The sequence below is a fragment of the Carassius auratus genome, chromosome 40 (genome assembly GCF_003368295.1).
Source record: "Carassius auratus strain Wakin chromosome 40, ASM336829v1, whole genome shotgun sequence".
In the NCBI taxonomy this organism is placed as follows: Eukaryota; Metazoa; Chordata; class Actinopteri; order Cypriniformes; family Cyprinidae; genus Carassius; species Carassius auratus.
In genome coordinates this window covers 10,367,900-10,388,210 of record NC_039282.1, presented here as the reverse complement: position 1 = coordinate 10,388,210, position 20,311 = coordinate 10,367,900, and the positions used below count along the sequence as shown (strand labels likewise).

General features: G+C 37.9%; 2 protein-coding genes across 4 annotated transcripts; one reads left to right on the top strand and one right to left on the bottom strand.

The window, feature by feature from the left end:
- The first annotated feature begins 460 nt into the window (after positions 1–460).
- Positions 461–10,169, top strand: LOC113058546 (transmembrane protein 87A-like). Of its 3 annotated transcripts, none has more exons than XM_026226540.1 (21): positions 461–659; positions 1,049–1,118; positions 1,356–1,453; positions 1,542–1,655; positions 1,855–1,905; positions 2,556–2,621; positions 3,017–3,079; positions 3,168–3,291; positions 3,511–3,572; positions 3,779–3,962; positions 4,289–4,388; positions 4,653–4,746; positions 5,901–5,969; positions 6,287–6,395; positions 7,504–7,562; positions 7,661–7,764; positions 7,859–7,926; positions 8,520–8,581; positions 8,788–8,840; positions 9,020–9,050; positions 9,422–10,169. In XM_026226540.1, exons 1-21 carry the CDS (start codon positions 522–524, stop codon positions 9,461–9,463), a joined length of 1,761 nt encoding a protein of 586 aa, XP_026082325.1. In that variant the 5' UTR covers positions 461–521; the 3' UTR covers positions 9,464–10,169. The 3 variants fall into 3 exon arrangements, with proteins under 3 accessions (XP_026082325.1, XP_026082324.1, XP_026082323.1); XM_026226539.1 differs by lacking the exon at positions 5,901–5,969 and adding an exon at positions 4,895–4,966; XM_026226538.1 differs by lacking the exon at positions 5,901–5,969 and adding an exon at positions 4,874–4,966.
- A 707-nt stretch (positions 10,170–10,876) lies between these two features.
- LOC113058545 (protein IWS1 homolog A-like) lies at positions 10,877–16,628 on the bottom strand. Its single transcript, XM_026226537.1, has 3 exons — positions 16,310–16,628; positions 12,250–14,261; positions 10,877–11,396 (listed from the first exon to the last, which is right to left on the bottom strand). Exons 2-3 carry the CDS (start codon positions 14,072–14,074, stop codon positions 11,374–11,376), a joined length of 1,848 nt encoding a protein of 615 aa, XP_026082322.1. The 5' UTR covers positions 14,075–14,261; positions 16,310–16,628; the 3' UTR covers positions 10,877–11,373.
- Between the last annotated feature and the right edge of the window lie 3,683 nt (positions 16,629–20,311).

Here is a 20,311-nt window from a genome sequence, read left to right as displayed (position 1 = left end):
TATTCAGTGTTCAAGTCTTTTCTCACGGCACTTATTTTTTTTCCACTTTAAGTTACTAATAAAAATAGCTTTATGTTTTTGTTGACTCAAGAATGTACAAAGAGACTTTTACTTTTTAGTTTTACACCTGATTGTACCGTTATTCTGATTTGTGTTTTATTACTTTTACATTGTTTTGTACGTTTTTAGCATACAATCACAGGGGATATACGTACAACACACATTATTATTGTGTGTGTGTGTGTGTGTGTGTTTGTGTGACGAGTAAAAAAGCAAAAAAAAAAAAGCAAAACAAAGTATACAGAACCAGAATACAAAACACAATGGTAATCTACGAATTAAATTAAGCCTAAAAAAGTGGATAAAAATAAATATGCACAGATAAACAAATAAATAAAACATCTGAATTTAAATTTTTGTAGTTGTTCTTTTCTTCCCTCCCACCAGGTGACGTCGAACAGGATGTAGATTTCGCACAGGGAAGTGTAGCTCGCGCATAAGTTGGATCTTCTTCCTTAACAATGGCGACTGTCACGACCGAACCATTGCTATCGACAAGACTCAGAGGAGTTCTGCTTGTTGTCATTCTTCATCTTGTATTAATACCACCGCTGGATGCTATTTCAGAGCTGGGAAAATGGATCCAGGATGTGGATAATGTAAGTGCTTCCCCAGATGCAGTATCCAGCCGAAGTGAAATCTTGACGCTCGTGTTGTGCCTTCAGAGTCATGACAGACCATTGTCTCTACACACACACCAGTTAACATTTACTATAATTGAATTTATAAAATTGAAGAATGTGTATATATATATTGGGGGTCAGTAATATGATGTAATGTGCCTACAGTGAAAATATGTCCTAAGGGATGAAGCTAAGCTAGGCAGTAGCTTTACAGCCTTGCCCTAATCTAGCTGATTTCAATCTAATCTTTTTATTAAAGTTACAAAATGCATTTCTTGAGTGATATATGTGCATGAGGTATTTCATTTTTAGGCTGTCTAGTCAGATCATGGAATTGTAAGAATCCTTCTTTTTGTGAATCTTAGGTAGGGGCGAACCCAAAGTTCTACTATTTTCCAAAGACAATGTTCAGTAATACTTCAATTGAAATAAAAGGTGAGTATGCTCTTTACTTTTCTTACAATTTTTCTCTCCAAATTCTTCTCTAACACTGACACGCTTTTATTTTAATCAAAAGCTTTCAAATCTAGTGTATCAGTGAATGCCATGCTTTGGCTGCTCTGATTATTATTATTTCTTTGGTATTCATGTGCTGTATATATTTCAGTGCTCAATAAAGCATGTGCTAGTCTTGTAAAATTCACTCAATTATTATTTGTATTCATATTTCAGTGCTCAGTGAAAAGTGTCATGGTTCTGTAAACTTATCATGGACAATATCATGGTTTTTGCGGAGTTCTCCTTGCTACGATGAAGTGTTTGGTCTTGATGTAAGTGTGTTTTTTTTCCCTAAAGAAATGCTATTTTTGAATTTGAACAGCATTTTAATTTGCACCATTCTCCTTTCTTCAAAAAAAGTCTCAAACAGCAGAACTCTATTTTAACGACAATGTGCGCGAAGGAAGCAATGGGTTGTACATAAACCACAAGTATGAGCCTATAACGTGCGAATTTAGTATTCCTGGAAATAAGGTACATGCCATCTTCACCCTCTCATGCATATCATGTTGAGTTAATGTACAATATCACTGTGTTGATGAACGTAAAACAGTTTGCATTTAGTTTTAGTTTGTCATTTTTAGTTTAGTCAAGTCAAACTGGTCTGACAATATAACATGAATAACAAAAGATGTGCCATGTGTTTTCTTTCTTTTCTGATTGGACTCCCCAGCTTGCAGTAGAAAACATTGATTTGCCTAAACCGCTAAAACCAATGAATCCGGTAAGTTGAACTGGTGCTTCGCTTACAAACCAGGGTTTTTTCAGGGTAAAAAATGGTGGTAGCTTGTGTTTATGGTCATCCACTTTTGCAAAGTTGAGTACATAATTAAAATGTAATACTTAATATATATCTATATGAAATATTGATTTGAGAAGATTATATGAGAAGAAAGAGACTCTGGAGTGTTGTATGAAACTAGGACAGTTAGCTATGTAGGAAATCTGGTGCCTAATACAGCTGCACAGAATGCTGTGATTGGTATTTCATCTGTCGGTCTGATTATGTGACACAGATTCTGTCTGTTTTACTGATATCTTAAATAGCCAAAGCTTAAACAAGCAGCATACTTTGTGGTTCATCTGAATATCTGGTCTAACCAAGCATTGGTTCTTTTGAGTGTGTGCCTAGGGACACCTTTCATAAAATGTATTGCTATTAAACTATAAACCCTGCATGGATTTTGCCTAACCCTAACCTAGTTGGGAAGAAATTCTGCTAAAAAAAAAAAACTGCTAAATGGGAAATGACAATGCCAGAATCAGAACAAAAAAAAAGTTTTTTGTTTATTAAAAAAAATGTATTCCATTTCAAAATTTGACTTGCTTTATAAAACACCTTGGGAACATTGTTGGCTCTCTTTTGTGTTTCAGGAAACCATAAATCCACAAGGCAGACGAAGGAGGGATGCAGAGAAGACCGAAGTGCAGACGAAAGATGTAGGTTCATAATCGGTTTAATATTTTTTAAAGAATTCACTCAAAATGAAAAGTTCATTTTGAAAAGTCATTTGTTTGGGGCTGTCAGGCTCCAAAAAGCACCATAAACAACAAGAAGACTTAATAAAAATAGTCCCTACGACACGTGCACTATATTCTGAAGCTTCTGAAACCATGTGATAGTTTTAATGGCGGAACAGACAGACATTTTTAACAATTTTTGCAGTCATAGTAACCATTTACTTTAATTGAATGGAAAAGAGCAACTTATACTTATTAATTCTGATTGTTTGGAGTGAATGACTCCTTTTAATGCCCTGCTTTGATTATTAAGTTATGGTATTTTTTCTTTGTTAAGGATGTAATATGACCGTTTCAAATGTTTGCATGATCAGGTGGCAGCAAAAAACCCATCGAGTGCTCCAAAAAGCAAAGACTCTTTATCGGTGAAGATCTCCGTGAGTATTAAAGCACAGAATCAGGATTCACAAAAGGTTTTTAAATTGGCTCTTTTTTTTTTTTTACATGCACGTCTTGTTGTTGCAGCTAAAACAGTCTAAATCACGCACTGAAGTGGCAAAAACCTGGGAAGACAGCCCTTATATGTTCATCATCAGAACTGAAACAAATCAACCTGTCCAAGAACCTGCCTCAAAATCAAGCATAAAACGTAAGATTCTAATTAGACTCACCTTAATGGTAATAATGAGGTATTATGTAGTGATAAACTAATGTGGATCTCTAAAAGCCAGATCTTTTATTATCAGCATAATATCTTGTGAATGAGAACAACCTGCTTTGACAACAAAAGGGCTTTTTTAGTGACCAGTTTTATAAGTAAATTAGCATTTATATTTAATATTAATAGTTAACAAAATGTATTATACAGTGGAGGTCAGGATGTACGGCTCCCATCAATACATCTCAGCATCTGAATGGCCATTGATGATTGTGAGTACACATTGTCTGTATGTTTCTTTCTTTCTTTCTTTTAATTGTCTTACTGCAGTAGTTATTTAAGGCTTCATTTTGTATGTTATTGTAAATGTGATAGTGGTGACAGCATTTTGTGCCGCATTTTGGGTGGTTCTTTCATTCACAAAGCTTCCAACCATATTTTTCTTCTGATTGTCTGTCTCGATGGCCATTGTCTTCAGTTCTACATGGTGATGTGCATCATTTATGTGCTTATGGGCGTGCTTTGGTTGGCTCTGTCTGCGTGTTACTGGAGAGACCTGCTTCGGATTCAGTTCTGGATTGGAGGAGTGATCTTTTTGGGCATGATTGAGAAGGCAGTCTACTACGCAGAGTTCCAGAGCATCCGTTACGATGGCCAGTCAGGTAACGCAACTCAAAAATGTGTTGTTAAAACATTTCGCAAATGACTTTAATTGAGACTCTACTGTGTGTCTGCAACTGAAATGTGATATTTGGACGTGTATTACAACATAATGCATTGGCATTTAAAAATGAAATCATTTACTGCACTCAAAATAGGTTATGCATATTGTGACGAAAACTGAAGACTTCTATTTTCATGTATTAATCTGGTCTATATGAATAAATCCTGAGACTTATGTTTGACGTGACTGATTGTGTAAATGTGTTGTAAAGCTTTGGTTACTTTAGTGAATGTAGTCATTACAGTGCATTATTTGCGTGTGCAGTTCAAGGGGCAGTGGTGTTTGCAGAGGTACTTTCAGCTGTGAAAAGAACCCTGGCTCGAGTGCTGGTCATCATTGCTAGTCTTGGATATGGCATAGTCAAGTAAGTTGTTTTCAAGCAGGGATATATTGAGGCAGTTGAACAAAATTGATTAAAATGTTGTCTAAGGAATACTTTTATAAAGTAAGCATGCATTAAATTGATCAAAAGTGACTAAACACTTTGTTACTACATTGTAAAAAATCTAATCCTGAAAAACATTGACCAATGACTTTTTAGACTTTTAATAACATAATTTGCTATAAGAGTACATTTCAGCATAGTTCTATACACTTCTCATTCAATAACTCCACTTTTTTTCTGCAGACCAAGACTAGGGGCATTGCTGCACAGGGTGGTGGGGGTTGGACTGCTCTACCTCATCTTCTCCATCATAGAAGGAGTACTGAGAGTCAACACGGTAAGGAGAGTCTGAACACACTATCACTGCAAAATGCAAAATAGTGACCGGTGGAAAACACATCCACCTTTGTGGTAAACCTCCTAATTTAACCAAATGATGATGCTGCACCTAATGTCATGTGAAGCTTAATGTTTCTCTCTCGCAGGAGCAAGGTGGTTCAAGCAGGCTGCTTTGTGACATTGTTATGGCCCTCATTGATTCTTGTATTGTCTGGTGGATATCCTTTCACAAGTCAGTCGTCTGTTAAGACTGTATTCATTTTGTGCTGTAATTCAAGTGACATGCATGGTGTAGATTGGGACAGAAAGATGGAAATGAAAGTAAATCTTATGGGGTTGAAATTCTAATTTTTTTTTTTTTTTTTGTAGTGCAGTTACTAGTGCTTAAGGTTTACTTTGCACAGTTTCTTTTAGGAGGCCGTGTTATGGAGATTTGAGTCTCTCTTTGCTCTTATCAGTTTCTTTGGCTCATGTGATTGGTGGTGGTCATATCTTCTTTCTCCATTTTAAGTCTTGCCTCAAAGCTAGTAGCATGATCTACCTTTGTTAGGCTGAATGGTGGTTAATGTGTGAGCAGCTAGGGCTCGGCGATTGTATTAAATATTAAGATAATTAAGATTAAGATTGCTGTATGAAATTATGCACAATAGTAGGAGTATCGGCACAATAGATGGTAAGATCTGTTCATTTCTGTTAATCAGTTTAACTGTGCATCGATTACGATTCAAGGATTCACTTAAAAAGAGGAAAATATTGTTTTAGTAATAACTAGTAATGTTTGCTTACATTCATCAAGGAATCCTGGGGGGGAAAAAAACGTTTCATGATTTCTACCAAAAAAAGCAGCACAACTGTTTTCTACATTGATCATAATAAGAAATGTTTCTAGAATAATTCAAAGTTAAAGAATAATTTCTGAAGGATCATGTGACACTGAAGATTGGTGTAATGGCTGCTGAAAATTTAGCTTTGCCACAATGGGAATAAATTATATAAAAAAACGAAAATACATAAATAATGTGGTACTGAATATCATAAGTAGGAAATCGCCCAGCCCTATGTAGGACTGTCTGATGGTGGTGTGTGTCATGGTGCTACTCTTCTCTCTCTTTCTCTGGCTCTCTCTATCTTCTCTCTATATTGTTCTGCCAGGCTGAAGATGACCTGGTGTTGCTGGCTGCCATCCCCTTGGCTGTTCTCGACTCTACCCTCTGCTGGTGGATATCCTACGTTTCTCCATTGCTGTTTGCATGTGTCCCTCTTTCTCTCATAATGGGTTGTGTAACAGCCCTGTGTATGTGAGGTGTTGATGGGCACACTTTTGTTCTCCTTCTCTTTTGCGATTTCCGTAAATTTCTGCAAAGCTTGAGAATACTTGAAGGAGAAACTCATGCATGTTCATAGTCAGGAATACTCTCTACAGTTTCACATCTCTTCCTTTTTTTTATTGCAAAGTAAGCTGTGTCTGCATTGCATTGCGTATGAACAGGAAGTCGCTGAGCCTTAGTGATCAGATATAGTCCTTGACACTCAGTCACATCTTCATTAGCCTGGCCCAGACGATGAAGCTCCTTCGGCTGAGGAGAAACGTGGTCAAACTGTCCCTTTACCGACACTTCACCAACACACTCATATTCGCTGTCATCGGTGAGCAAATGCCACACTACTACTTTATTGTGCAAAGTGTCTTTGAAGGATTACAGTACTGCATTGAAAAGCCTAACTGCCAACGATTATTGTCTGTCTAATACTCCCATACAGAATTATGATTTGGCTGTGTCAAACATCTGGGTTACATGATTTATTAATGGAAAGTGAGCCGTAATTGGGGACATTCAATCTCTGTCTCTTTCTCATGCTATATTTAGGTTTACAACTTTTCAAACCATCATTTTACTGAAAACTTGCAAGCACTGATATTTCCTTAATGATACACTACTGTTCAAATGTTTGGTGTCAGTGTCAGTAAGACAAAAGATTTATATTTCTTTATAAATACTGTTATTTTGAACTTTCTATTCATCAAAGAAGCCTGAGAAAAATGTAGCACTGCTTCCACAAAGATACTGAGCAACACAACTGTTTTTAATATGGATAATAAGAAATGCTTTTTTTGAACACCAAATCATCATACTATATATTGTTTTTAAATTATTGTAAACATTATTTTAAAAGGATATTGATTGACTTGATTGAGGGATGCACTGCTGCTGACATTGTGTTTAATCATAAATAATATAAAACAAACCCATTAGAATAATTTCTAAAGGATCATGAAGACTGATGAAAATTCAGTTTTGCCATGAAATAAATAATTATATTAACATTATTACATTAAATTATATTACATTATTACATTAAAATAAAAAAATTGTTATTTTAAAATTCTAGTATTCACACAATATTATTGTTTAACTGTGTTAATGATAACAGATTTTCAATAAAGTGAAACTAGTTTTAATTTAAAAATTTTTCAGAGATACATTTTAAAAACCTCTTATAAAAAGTCCATATCTTTCTTTTTTTTATTTTTTTTTTATTATTCTCTCGCCATGAATATAGCTATGGTAGCTGGGAACTATAAACAAACAAACAGTGTTAATGAACAAATAAATGCAGCCTTGGGAAGCATAAGAGATTTTAATTTTTACTTAGCCCAAAGATTTGAAATGATGAAATGGAGTGTATGCATGTGTATTTATTTTGCTTTCTTTTTCTGCCACGTTCTTATAATAAAAATCTTCTTCTCTTTCAGCTTCTGTTATATTTATTGTGTGGACAACAAAGACCTTCAAGTTATCCAAGTGCCAATCTGTAAGCATGCTCTTTTTATATGTAATAAATATGTCTTCTGTCTTTTTAGTTAAAGTCATATACTTTTAATGACATCTTTCCTTCTACTGCTCTTGTAGGACTGGAGAGAGCTGTGGATAGATGATGCCTTCTGGCGCTTCCTATTCTCAAGTATCCTGCTCGTGATCATGTTCTTATGGAGGCCATCAGCCAACAACCAGAGGTAAAGCGCTTCACTTCTCACCATGTGTCAGCCCCATCTGTAAACTCTGTTAATAGTAGAAACAAGATCAATCTTTGTTCTTTTAATCCTTCAGGTATGCCTTCAGTCCACTGGTGGATGAGTTTGAGGAAGAAGAGGAGCAGCTAATGAATGATGCCTTCGGTAAGGATCTTAATTAAAAAAATTAGCAGGTGTGAAACTGAAGTAGTGGCTTGTATTTAAAGATGGTGGAGAAACAAATCTGCACATGGGATCTTTGCAAGCTGCCTTTCATTCTCTACTAAATATGATGCATTTGATTTAGAGTCGTGATGAAATTGAAGTAGCATCCGGCTGTAAAAGATAAAAAATTAATTAAAAAAAATGTGTGCCTAGGTTGTACACATCAGTTGATGATTGGATGTTTAGATGAGGGTGTTGCACTCAAAAGTGGAGGCTTGCAGGGATGAGTTTAAACAAACTAAATGAATGAAATTATGACAAGTTATGACATTTGAATAAAAAAAAAATAATCAATAATATTTTTTTTTAAATAAACAAATACATATAGAAATGTTTACAATTAGATTTATAACATGCATTTAGAAAATAAGGTTGTTTTTCATTTCATGTCGGCTTTAAAACATGCAGTTTACATTTCATCAGCACTTGAATGCTGCCTATCAAGTTTGCAGATCTGGTTTATCAGCCTCTGTTTGCTGTGCTTTCATAAACTGCGTTTAGCCAGTTCTAACCAGTTAAACTTGAATTCACAGAGGGTGTGAAAATGAGAGGAATGAAACCAGAGACCAACGGAAGTGCCAAACCAAGCAAAGTGGTAATTCATAACAATACTTGGCTTAAAAATGGCTTCATGATAAGAATTATGTTGTATTGCCATGTATAAAAATGCCTAATGAAGGATTAGATGTGCCGTTTACATTAGAAAATACCCTGTTGTGTGAAAAAAAAAAAAAAGTATTGTTGTGTAATCTCAAATACTCAGCATATTTTTGGTCAAATTTGTTTCATATTCCCATCCAGGATGAAGATCTCAAATGGGTTGAGGAGAACATTCCCTCATCAATGGCTGATGTGTAAGTCCATGGATCATATAAAAGTCACTTGTGTATAGTAATTATGGTTAGAATTGTAAATAAGATACTAGCCCTAATGGCACTGATTATTTGTCCACCCGAACACGTCATCAGTTTGCCTGTAAAGCTACCAGTAATCTCTGCCGTGTCATTGACATGTCCTTGTCTTTGTTTTGCAGTGCACTGCCACCTCTGCTAGACTCAGACGAGGTAAGCGTCTCATATTCTGATTGGCCAGCAGTAGGCGCCCTTTGAGCATCTAAAGTAAAGCAGAGTAGAGTCTCTCCGTTGTTTTCTTTCTGCTTGGAACAAAAGGAGCACTGAGGTTTTGTCTGACTAATGAGAGCTCACTTAAGCTAACATTGGATGTGCTCGTATATTGAACTGCAGCCAATGTGGACAAATCTCTTAAAAGAGGAGATCAGAGATTACATACTACAATACATGCAGGCTTTTATGCAACTGGGTTATTTATTTTAAGAATCTCATCGTATTGCACAGCATTTTTAAAATGACTGTTTAAAAGATGACTTTCTTTCATGATTAAAATTGTTCTTTCTTCTTTCTTTGTCCCCCCTCAGGAGATCATGACCACAAAATTTGAGATGTCCAAAATGGAGTAGATCTAGGAAGAAGATGTAATGTATAAAATCTGAACGAAAATGCAAAACTGCTTTATCCCAAAATATGAGCTTTTCATATGCAGCGTCTGTAAATATGTGGGGCGATGAGGGTAATGTACGAAAGGACTTTTGTTTTTATTTTGAATTGCCTGTTTGTATTTATATTTTCTCAGATAATATGGCGTAAGAGTTTCTTAAAACATAACTGTAAATTGCCTTTGACTGTTGTTTATTTGTCTACTGGACAAAATGTGATTAAAACATTAGTTTGTGCATTTTGCTTTTTCACTAAGAGGCTTTTGCACAACAATCCTATTATTGATTACATAAAGATGGGAAAACATGTCAGATAAAAGCTTGCTCTTCTGGTTTTCTTTAATTTGTTTTACGTTGTATACCTTTCTGACCTGGTGGTATTTTCAGTAAAAGTGGCCATTAAGTGTCATCATGTTGGACTGTGCACCATTAAGCAGATTGCCTTTCAATGAATTTATCTGACGTGAGTTTTTAATGCTCTGTTGTCATAGTTAATAGACACTCGCCTGCCTTTTGGGTTCTGTTAGATTACAAGGGGAAAATCAATTTTCAGGAGTTTTGTCTCTACACTAAAACCTCTTTTTACTTTTTTTGCCCCCCCGTTTGATTGCACTGCTGGCCACAGTATATCTAGCAGCATATGCAAATAAACTATTTTTAATACCAAAAACAGTAAAACGTTATTAACCCCGTTTTGACATGTGAGACGAGTCCTAATGCTTTGACTACATTTGCTGTCTGTAAAGGGTATTGATTTCTTCCCAAAGCCACATTCAAAAGTCTGTCATGCAGTGTCAGTTTCACCCGTTTGCCAATATAGTCTCAATATCTCTGTCCTGTTTTAGTCCCTGTTAAGTCAGTTCATTATCTGTTAATACTTCCTCAGTTCTTCATTAACCCTGACCCTGTGGTGAGCTTTAGGAAATGCTGCACCAAAACCTGTTGCTAGGCATTCTCTTAATCTGCGGTTACCATGCTTATAGCACAATTTCAGAGATTTTGTGTAAATAGTGGACACTGTGTTGATAGTCAAGGGTGGAACAGTCAACCACCTGAGCTCAATACAAATATTGAGAGGATGGAGTAGGATATTAAATTGTAGTTAATGCAATCCAATATAAACTGACGTTTCTCATAATACAGTGTTCATATTAGGGATTTTATATAATGTGTGTTCCCATTTCCAAGATGCAAATTATGAACTGTTGTGAAGCAGTATTTTTGGAGGGAAACTAAAAAAAATGTTCTCCATTGATTTGCATTAGCCGAGTCTGTTTTACAACCGCTCCAAATAGCAAACCCAAACCCTGTTATTAATCAGCATTTTCTCAAATCTGTCAACGATGGCATAATCTGCAAGAAATCCCAGAGAAGTGCTTAATGTTTAATGGTGGTTTATTCATGTACACAAGAAAACAGTCTAAAAACAAAAACACAGAGATTAGAGCACATTCTGTATTGAATTCACAATTCGGGGGCAGTCTGGTGGGCTGTTATTTCAAATGTGTCTGTATCACATATCTAGTCAAAGGAAAATTACAAACAGAATGGCAATTAATATAAATCTAACAGTCTTTATGATCACGGTACTTTGTGATCACTGAGATTAACATTTCAAAGGAACGTTGTTTATGACAATATAAAATCTCACTAGTAGACAGGCAAAACATTTACAATTACGGAATGGTAGCAAGAACTGCACTGATTGATGATTCTGAATTATTGCTTTTCAAGATTTTTTAACTATGTGGATTGCATCTCTCACCATGGTGAATCGTGGCGTAAACATGTGATTACTCCATATTTTGAGGGAGGGGGGGGCAAAGCTCCTCGCTGAACGAATCCCATGCAGATCTAATCCTCTTTGTGTGGCGTCACACGTTTCCCGCCTTTTTTTCTGGTAAATGATAACAGAAGAGATTTCAGAATATATTACAATATATTTCTACATTTAAAATTTTCATTAATTATAGACACATTTTTGCCACAGAGAACATTTACGATCACCAAAAATAAATCTTTAACTTTATAATACAGAACGGCAAGCACTACACAACTGTGTGTGACAGTATTGTGAAAAACCTCTTCCTCAAAAACACTTAATTCTTAGTGATTCGACATTAACATGCTGTAATCTTTAATTGGATAAATTACGTGTAGAGAATACTTTCTGAAAATACATACATTGCTACTTTGGATAACTTTACAACAGCTCAATTACAGCACCTGTAACTTCCTTTGAATGCACTGACCCTAAAATTCACAACTTTTTAAGGGGGTGATGGAGTATAGCAATATCTTTTTGACGTGTCCACAACACCAGAACATGTACCCACAAACACAGATGAAGGTGCTCAGGATCACCAAGGATCAATACAGAGATCCTTGATTTAAAGTAACTTCTCTATGACAGTAACTGCCATCAATCTCTGTGTAACTGCTATTGTTTTCAGGCTGGAAACACTCCAAACTACTGTCCAAAACGTCCTTCTCTTTGGCTAACTGTTCAGTGGCTGAGGATACAACTGCACGAACGATGGAAGCTGCAACCTCATAGAACATCCTCTTCAAGGCCTCCTCTTGTTCATCTGCATTGGTCTTCGCTGACCCAGAAAGGAACCCTCCACACTGAGGGGCCCCATCCCCCCCAGTCTCTACCTCAACACTAGTACCTACTCCTAATTTAGACTCTGCTTTGTAAAGTCCATTTTGCTGTAGATCTCTCAAGTCAATTGGAGCTTCACACTCACCGCTTTGAGCTAATGCATTGACAGTATCACACTTCCCATCTTGACTGAGGATCTTCCCATCCTTCGGACAAGTTTTGTCACTAGAGTCTATGCTCTCCTGGTTGGTCCCCTCATCCTTCACATCATTCTGGGTTGTCGCTTCATGATTGTGTGCTGCGGTGTCCTCTGACGTAGCATCCGAGCATCCATTCTCACCATTGGCTTTTGGCTCTGTCTGGCCTCCACCCTCTGGTGCTGGATCTGCTATGTGAGACTTGTCTGATGGCTGATCAGATGGTGCAGTAGTTTGGGACCTCTCATCTCCATCAGAACTCTTGTGTTCGCCTGCCACCTGAGCTTCATTATTGCTCTCACTCTGAGCCACAGTTTGCTCCTCTGATCCAGTCTGTGGGACATCAGTTGCCCCAGCTGCATCATCTAGGCCATCCAAGTCTTTAACCTCACTCTCACAAGTATCATCTCCATCTTTCTGGGCTGCTGTACCCTCCCCCATGTCCACGCTGGTACTCTTCCCCTTTCGTAGTATGAAGTTCTTTAGTGACACAGCACGGTTGAAGTGTGTCCTTTTTGCCTTGGCTGTCTTGCCTGAGTCTTTACCCGCCTGTGGTTCATCAGTCTGCTCTTGGTCACCCGCTGTTTCTTCTTCTACTCCACCAGTGTCAGTTGCCCTCTTTGATTTGGGAATAACTCGTTTTTTGAAAGAGGTCCAGATCTCATTTGCATGCTGGTCCACAGATTTTGCATGCTGTGTAGTAGCAGTCGCTCCTTTCTCCTCCTCACCCTCAGCATTAATCTTCTCCTGTGCTTCTGCGTCACTGGCTACATCTTCAGTACCCTGTTCAGCCTCTGGGGCGTTTTCATCTTTTATATCTGAAGAGTCTTTGTCCTTTGGTTTGTGGATTCCAACAACTGATGAATCTCTCTTCAGTCCTTGGAATGTCCAAGACCTCTTTAGTTTCCACCTTTTTTGCCCAGAGTGCTCTGACTTTGTAGTGGAATCCAGTGTCCCACTGTCTCCTGCTCCATCTGCATCATCAGCATCCTTGGACTCATCTGTGCTTTTCTTGTGACTTTTTTGAGCCATGAGTTTCTTAAAAGAGTGCCAGCGTTTCATGTTTTTCGTTGTTTGGGGGTTAGACTTGTCTTGCTCATCTGCAGTCGGAGGCTCCTCTGCTTGGTCTGCCACATTTGTGCTGGCATCAGCGTCCTCCAGCCTGTCTAGTGATTTAGACCAAACCTTGCCATGTTTTTGAAGTGCCCCTGTACCATCCTTTTTGTCTGTGCTTTTGTGTGAGAAAATTTTAGCAACAGGCTTGCGGATGAAGTCCCTAACACTAGACTTCTCTCCTTGCTTTGGCTTGGCACCAGATGCCTTTTGCTCTTGGGAAGCCTCCTCATTTTCTGGTGCCTTTTCAATAGTCTGTCCATCGGCTGGAGCCTCACCAGCTTCTGCTGGCTGACTAGTTTCCTGGTCTTTAGGGCCTGCAGTATCTCCTTGATCATTCTGGCTGGAGACCTTATCCTGATCCTCGCCAGTAGTATCCTCAAATCCTGTCTGCTGCTCCTTCTTTTTCTTCCCTCCCATTACTTTTCCAAGCCCACTTTTATTTAAAAAAGAGTCCCATATTTTCTCAGAGGCTGGCTTAGATTTGTTATCAGCTGGTTGCTCTGTGCTTGGCGGTGCCTCAGTAGTAGGCTGTGTTTCCTCTGTTGAAGCTGGGGCTTCCTCTGTTGAAGCCGGGGCTGGATTTGTGGTTTCTACCTCGGCCTTGTTCTCAACAATGTCTGCTTGGACGGGCTCTGCATTAGCCTCTGTTGCCGCCATATCGAAAATAAAAACTCCAACAATCAGGTCTTCTTAGCTGAAAAATACTTATTTCCTTAAGTTATTTATGGAAACTGGGTTCATTGATGATCAGCCAACAGCTCTGTGAGTGTTTCTATCCAACTTCTTTCCATAAGAAATGGGCAATTCTGCATCATATTCCGTATGGAGTATATGGAACTCAAAGCTAGAAGGAGAAAAGACAACAATCAGTTTTAAATTGACTGCATGTATATCAATCAGCATATGAGAATTATTATTATTATTTCTTTCTTTTTTTTTTACAATGCTTGAAACTTGTTTTGTATCTTAGCTGTACTACTGTAGAAACTGTAAAAATAAAGAATACTAGACAACATTATGCTGCCTTTAAGTGCCTTCAGTCACCTTGGAGTCACCAGTATACACATGATCAGTGATTTGTTTTACCATTTAGGCAATTTGAGGAGTATTTGTTGTACTTAAAATAGGAAATGTGTCATTTAGATATTGAGCTAAATACACATCTTCTGTTGACATTTAGTTTATCTCATAGGACAAATGCAATGACAAACACACACATAAAAAGTCAACACACTGTTGCTCATATGACGATGAAAGATCTTATTATAAACCTCTAAACTCTTCAACCTAGGTCAACTCTTATCATTTAACACTGGGGCTGTTTTTTAATTCTACAAAGGATTCTTTTGTGATTTAAAAAAAAAAGGTCTTTTGTCAAGCTTTTCTGATGCTTAAAGCAATTTAATGCTTTCTCTGAATTGACCCACTTGCGTATTTTAAATTATTTTATGCTGTCTTCTGTCTGAGATGCTAGAGGTGAAACCACATGTGACATAGTTACATAATTGATTTATTCAAGGAACCTTATGACTGCATGCACCGTAAAATGAGTACAGTAGCATAAAAAACAGAAGCAATATTCTTTGCCTTGTAAAAAGCCTGATGGAAAGAACATGGCTTAATTGGATTTCGCTGTGACTGAATCTGTTTACAGATGGGGCACAAGACCCTGCTTGCCCATCTGACTGACACTGGGACAATTGAGGCTTGACGGATTTGTCCCCTCTTCTCATGGACAAAAACCTTGCCCTTTGTTATGCAAAGGCAGTAGAAGAGACTTGGAGAAGCTCCCTTGATAAACCCCTAAATGTAGGCTCAAACCTTCCTTGCAGACGTAGAACATAAATCTAACGGGAAACGAGGGAAAAGCCAGTGCAAATGCTTGAGACAGCAGGTGCCAGTGCTCTTCAAAATCTCATTTGCATTTCTAATGCCTCCCAAACCATCTCCTCCATTTTGTACAAATGTGTTGATATCAACATCACCCAAGTTATTTTAATTGACGGCGCTGCACGAGTACTATGTTATTTGCCAAAAAATTGTCGAAAAGACCCAAAGACACATCCTACTCCTGTTGTGTCTGGAAAACAACCCTGAACAATGCTCATTCATGCCACTTGACTCGGATCACCAATTTATAGAACCTCACAGTAGTTTGTCAGTAGTCTAATGAATAATGAAAAAAATATTAAGATTCACGAAGCTTCCAGTTACCAGTAACATGTCTGTCACGTGTTAATGTGTGATGTGAGAATAATGAAATCATCATGCAGCGGGAAAACAACAACAACCCGCGCGTCACACGCACAAGCGCGCGCGCATTCCGTGTCTATTGTGGTAAAGGCATGCTCGTTTTATTCTCGAAATCTCATTAGGATCCAATTCAGAGAAAAACGTTTTTTTGCTTTGTAAAAAGGTTTTTCATTGATACATAGTCTATACCACAGACTGGGCGCAAATGAGAGCAAATTCACACTTGAGTGCGTCTGATAATAATATGCGGGAGGACAGTCTGGCACGTTTGGCGAACTTGATCGCATGAATGAATGAACTCGGAACAGTTGCTTGAGCAAACACGCAATAGTGAAGCAGATGTCCTTATTCAAAAACAAACACAAAGCAAAAGGATTCACTGAACCAAATAATCAATTTCACTATCCCTACGAATTCAATTCCAGGGCGCAATCATTGCGCGCCTATTGTCCTTTCCAAATAAATATCTGCATTTTTAATATCCATTAAATTCATTTCACAGGCGAAGCGTGCAAAACAACACGTATGTATTTTGACACAAAAATATGGATAGTTAGATCTAGGATACAAAATTCTAAGTTCTGCAAGACTCAAAATAATACAACAAAAACATTATAACTAAGAAAATAGTCTGCAAACCTTGTTCCTCGTGTGTAAATCCGTCCCGCGTGCTGGAGGAAAGGTAATAATCTGCTGTGGACTGGAAAAAGACACAAACTAAATCCCCGCTCGCATACTCTTGCCTTGACTGAAGAGAGATCAGTGTGTGTATGAAGGAGAGAGAGAGAGAGTGTGTGTGTGTGTGTGTGTTTGTGAGTGTGTGTGTGTATAAAATTGCGCGCGCGGGGACGTTGAGGGTCGAGAGCTGGTATTAACAGACGCGAAGCTGCGGCTCCATCTATCTCACCCTGTTGCCCTTAGCAACCAGGGAGACCACCCCCACCCTGCCACCACACACACACCCGCCCCCAACACTAAGAGGGTTACTGTACGGGGTTGAGACGGTAACTTTAATTTCAGCCACTTCCTCTGATTTGCGTGTAATGTGGTGATGTTGCATCACGACCCCTCAGATTGGCTGCGGCAGGTCCGCAGATTGTTTGTGCCTCAGTGACGCAGGGCAACAGATCGAAGGGTCGGCGAGACCGAGTGTTGTAATGTTTAGTTTCAACGTCTTGAACGCCCTGCCTTTGCTATGTATGCTTAACTCTGATTTATCTTTTTAGAAAGCAACAACGAATCCATAAACGGTGCAAATTAATGTCAAGTACAGAGAATGTACAATATGTTAAACGTAAATTGAAAACTTTATGCATAAGGTTGTCGTTGTAAACAAAGTAAGAATATATTAAAAACAAAACAAAAAGTGGTGATATATACATATAGATGCTATAGAGAGATTTGCCTCTATTTGTATTTTTATATAGGCTATCTAGAAAGCATACAAAGGAGGAATGGGAAACCTTTTTTAACATGGATATTTATAATTTTGTGCATAAAGTTGCAGTGGTAAAAATAGAAAGTTTTTGTTTGTCTTTTAATGGAAGCATATTTATAGAGAGAGAAAGACCTTTGTGCATATTGGGTAGATGCAACTGGACAATAAGAAAGATTATTACAAATATCTGCATCGCAGAAATTGCTCTTGAGACCCTAAAGCAGCCAGGGGATGAAATTGAATTTTTAGGACTATTTGCCAATGCCAAAATTGTTTTTTTGTGTGCCTGTTTAAAATATTGGACAAAATTTGCCTCAAGGCCAGAAAAATACGTGCGTTCCACTGGAAATGCATCACTCTGTGATGAATATTTCATACGATGGAGCATCTGCAAGAGAATTCGGTGCTCCTTCATTGAGCTTTCATTTCCTCATGGAGGATGCCACATCTGTCTGGAGGCATCATCAAGTCAGACATTCAGTCTCTGTCTGGTTCATGCAGCAACTGAACGAAGCTGAAGCATTATCAAGCTGCCAAAGAATCATAGTAAAATCATCCTCATTCAAGCCAGTGGGAGGAGCATAAGGGATTGGTCAGTTTAAAGGAGCAACCTATAAATAGCAGGTTATTGGGATTATTTTTACAGGAAAATAAGTAACCGTCATTGTTGTGTATGTGTGCACATTTGTGATGAACAGAGGTATTGTATAACCTTTCAATGCACTTTAGAGATGATAGATCTCTTTTTCATGTTAATTACATTGAATTACCACTGTATATGCAACTTGATAGATAGATCAAATTTGAAAATGCTTTGTATGAAAATCAATTATAAATAAATTGTGATACAATAGTGATAAATAAATAAGGAATTAATTTAAGACATTTTTTCTAACTCAATGTCATGAGCAACTAAGAGAGCAATGACAGAAAACGGAGATGTCTGAGGTCAGCTTTTGATTGTAATCAGACAGATGAGTCTGATTAACTATAACAATCTAAAAAAAAACGACTCTTCTTCCTACAGTTATGGCATCTGCACAAGCTTCTTCATTCAATAGCACACTAATACCAGTCACCAAGCCTGTAAATGCACATCTGATGTCACATAGGCTCTAGTATGGGAATGGGAAGATGGTATGTTTCTGCTGTGAAATGCCCAGGCTTTGGATGGAGTAGAAGGAGCAATTGTGTGTATTTCTGCCACGCTAATGCTTTGTGACAGTGCACACTTGTGTGTGCGCAGACGGGTGAAGCTGGGGGTTGGGTGCTTCTGGTCTGACACATTCAACCGAAAGCTGCATCAAGCTCATGGCTCTGACTGTCAACTCCATTTCCCGCTCTCTCATCCACCACAACCAAGGTCTTATTTTAAGAAGCCAGTGTCGTGGCAGGATGGCCTGCACGTGCTTCCACATGCAGATGTAAACACAACGGGATCAGAAGTGAGCCGATCAACTTTTGTTAGCCTCCCAGTGCCGGGTCCCTGGCGGTTCACTGGAAAAGTAAAAGTAATTTAATCAGTCCGGCATTTGGACACTATAAAACAGGTAAGATGTGGGAACGAAATCAGTTATAAGATTGGCCTTTTGCTATGCTACTGGAAGCCCTGGTTAAATATTTCACACCGGAAAAGACAGAGTGGAGACTTGGCTTACTGTCATTGTCAAGAGAAGTGCCTGCAGAGGGGGAATTAAAGGCTGCACAAAAGCAGCAGCAGACCGGAGAAAGTCAAGACATACAAATTCGAATCTAGATTTGAAGGATCAATTAGCATTTAAACAGCATATTTAGGCTGAACCGAAGTCTCCTCCATTTTTAGGAGGCTATTTAGGTAATGGCACCTTCCATGGGACATTAATCTGTGTAATTAGGTTTCAGCTGTGCTGTGTGAAATAGATTGCTATGGCATACTTCACTCCTCTGCAACCTGTACATAGGAGGACTTTGGTGGCATGAATTTTTTTTTGGCTGTCCACATTCCTATTTATTTTCTCGCCAGCACAAAACATCCATCAGCTCCTGTAAGGGGAGATTACATCAGGCCTGATCTGATCCAAAATAAGAGCTGGCCATGCTACGCCTGCTGCTGTCTGGGTGATGACGCAGCAATATGAGACAGAGAGGCTCGAGACTGAGAAGTTGGCATGAAATGAAAATTCACTCTGAATGCATGTTGTAAATCTTGTTGTGAAACATTGCTATTTCAGTTTCATTAATATACTTTTATTGCATTTGTTCTTATTTTTTAATTCGATTTTTTATTTTCTGTTTTCACTTTTATTTTAAAGTTTGAGTAATTTTGTGTTTTGTCTTTTTTTTATTTCAAATTTGTGTATTCACTGTTGGTTATTTTAGTACTTCAAGTTAAACTTAATGAAAGTTTTTTTTTTTATATAATTTTAGTTGACACTAATAATGTTGTGAACAATTAATCCATGCATTGTGTTTCATTTGAAAATAATGTTTAGTCAAAATGTCTTAAAAACCTTCTGGGGAAAAATAGATGTTGATAAGACTTCTTCAATCATTTAATTCACTTAAACTCCTCCCCTGTTATTTTATACCAAATCTCAACATCCAATCAGCAACCCGCCCTATTTTTTTTTTATTTCAATTTCTTCAATTATCCATTACACTCTGATGCTCTCCAATGTGGAGGAAATTTGTCATTTTTAAACAAGATGCTAACGGTCTAATCAAATTCAATGATCTATGCTAAGCTAAGCTAAAAGTGCTACTGCCAGACCCGGAGATCGGCTGAATGGATTTGAAAAAGGTAAAACTCCACTGTTTAACTCTAGGGGAGTTGGAAAATTAGACGTTTTTTTTTTTTAAAGTGGAGTGTTCCTTTAAATTGTGATTATTTGAGGTAACAAGCGATTTTTGTGCCTGACAGCCATTCATTTCAGGAGCATTTGTCGATTAAGCAAGTTCTTTCATCTCACTGCCCCAGTAGACAGCTATGACAAGCTGCACTGTTTGGTGACCTTTTATAGTATAATGCTGATTGGTTAATGTGTCCCTAATGGCCTAAACGTAATGTTAACTTCACGCATGGACAACCTTTGAGGTGCAGCTGTTCTAGATATCCAAATGAATGCTGTCCTGAAGTGTTGGCTTCAGAGGGATTTCCATGTAATCTCTTTATTAGCGCACAGCCTGTCAGTCTCAATCACTGGTGTTGTTGTGACCGAGCCCTG

Coding starts and splice junctions, on each gene's coding strand:
- LOC113058546 (XM_026226538.1), top strand. CDS start 522: ATGGCGACTGTCACGACCGAACCATTGCTATCGACAAGACTCAGAGGA. Junction 1,454..1,541: donor ATGAAGTGTTTGGTCTTGAT/GTAAGTGTGTTT, acceptor CTTCAAAAAAAG/TCTCAAACAGCAGAACTCTA. Junction 3,080..3,167: donor CTTTATCGGTGAAGATCTCC/GTGAGTATTAAA, acceptor TTGTTGTTGCAG/CTAAAACAGTCTAAATCACG.
- LOC113058545 (XM_026226537.1), bottom strand. CDS start 14,074: ATGGCGGCAACAGAGGCTAATGCAGAGCCCGTCCAAGCAGACATTGTT. Junction 11,397..12,249: donor CAATGCATTAGCTCAAAGCG/GTGAGTGTGAAG, acceptor ATCATTTACCAG/AAAAAAAGGCGGGAAACGTG.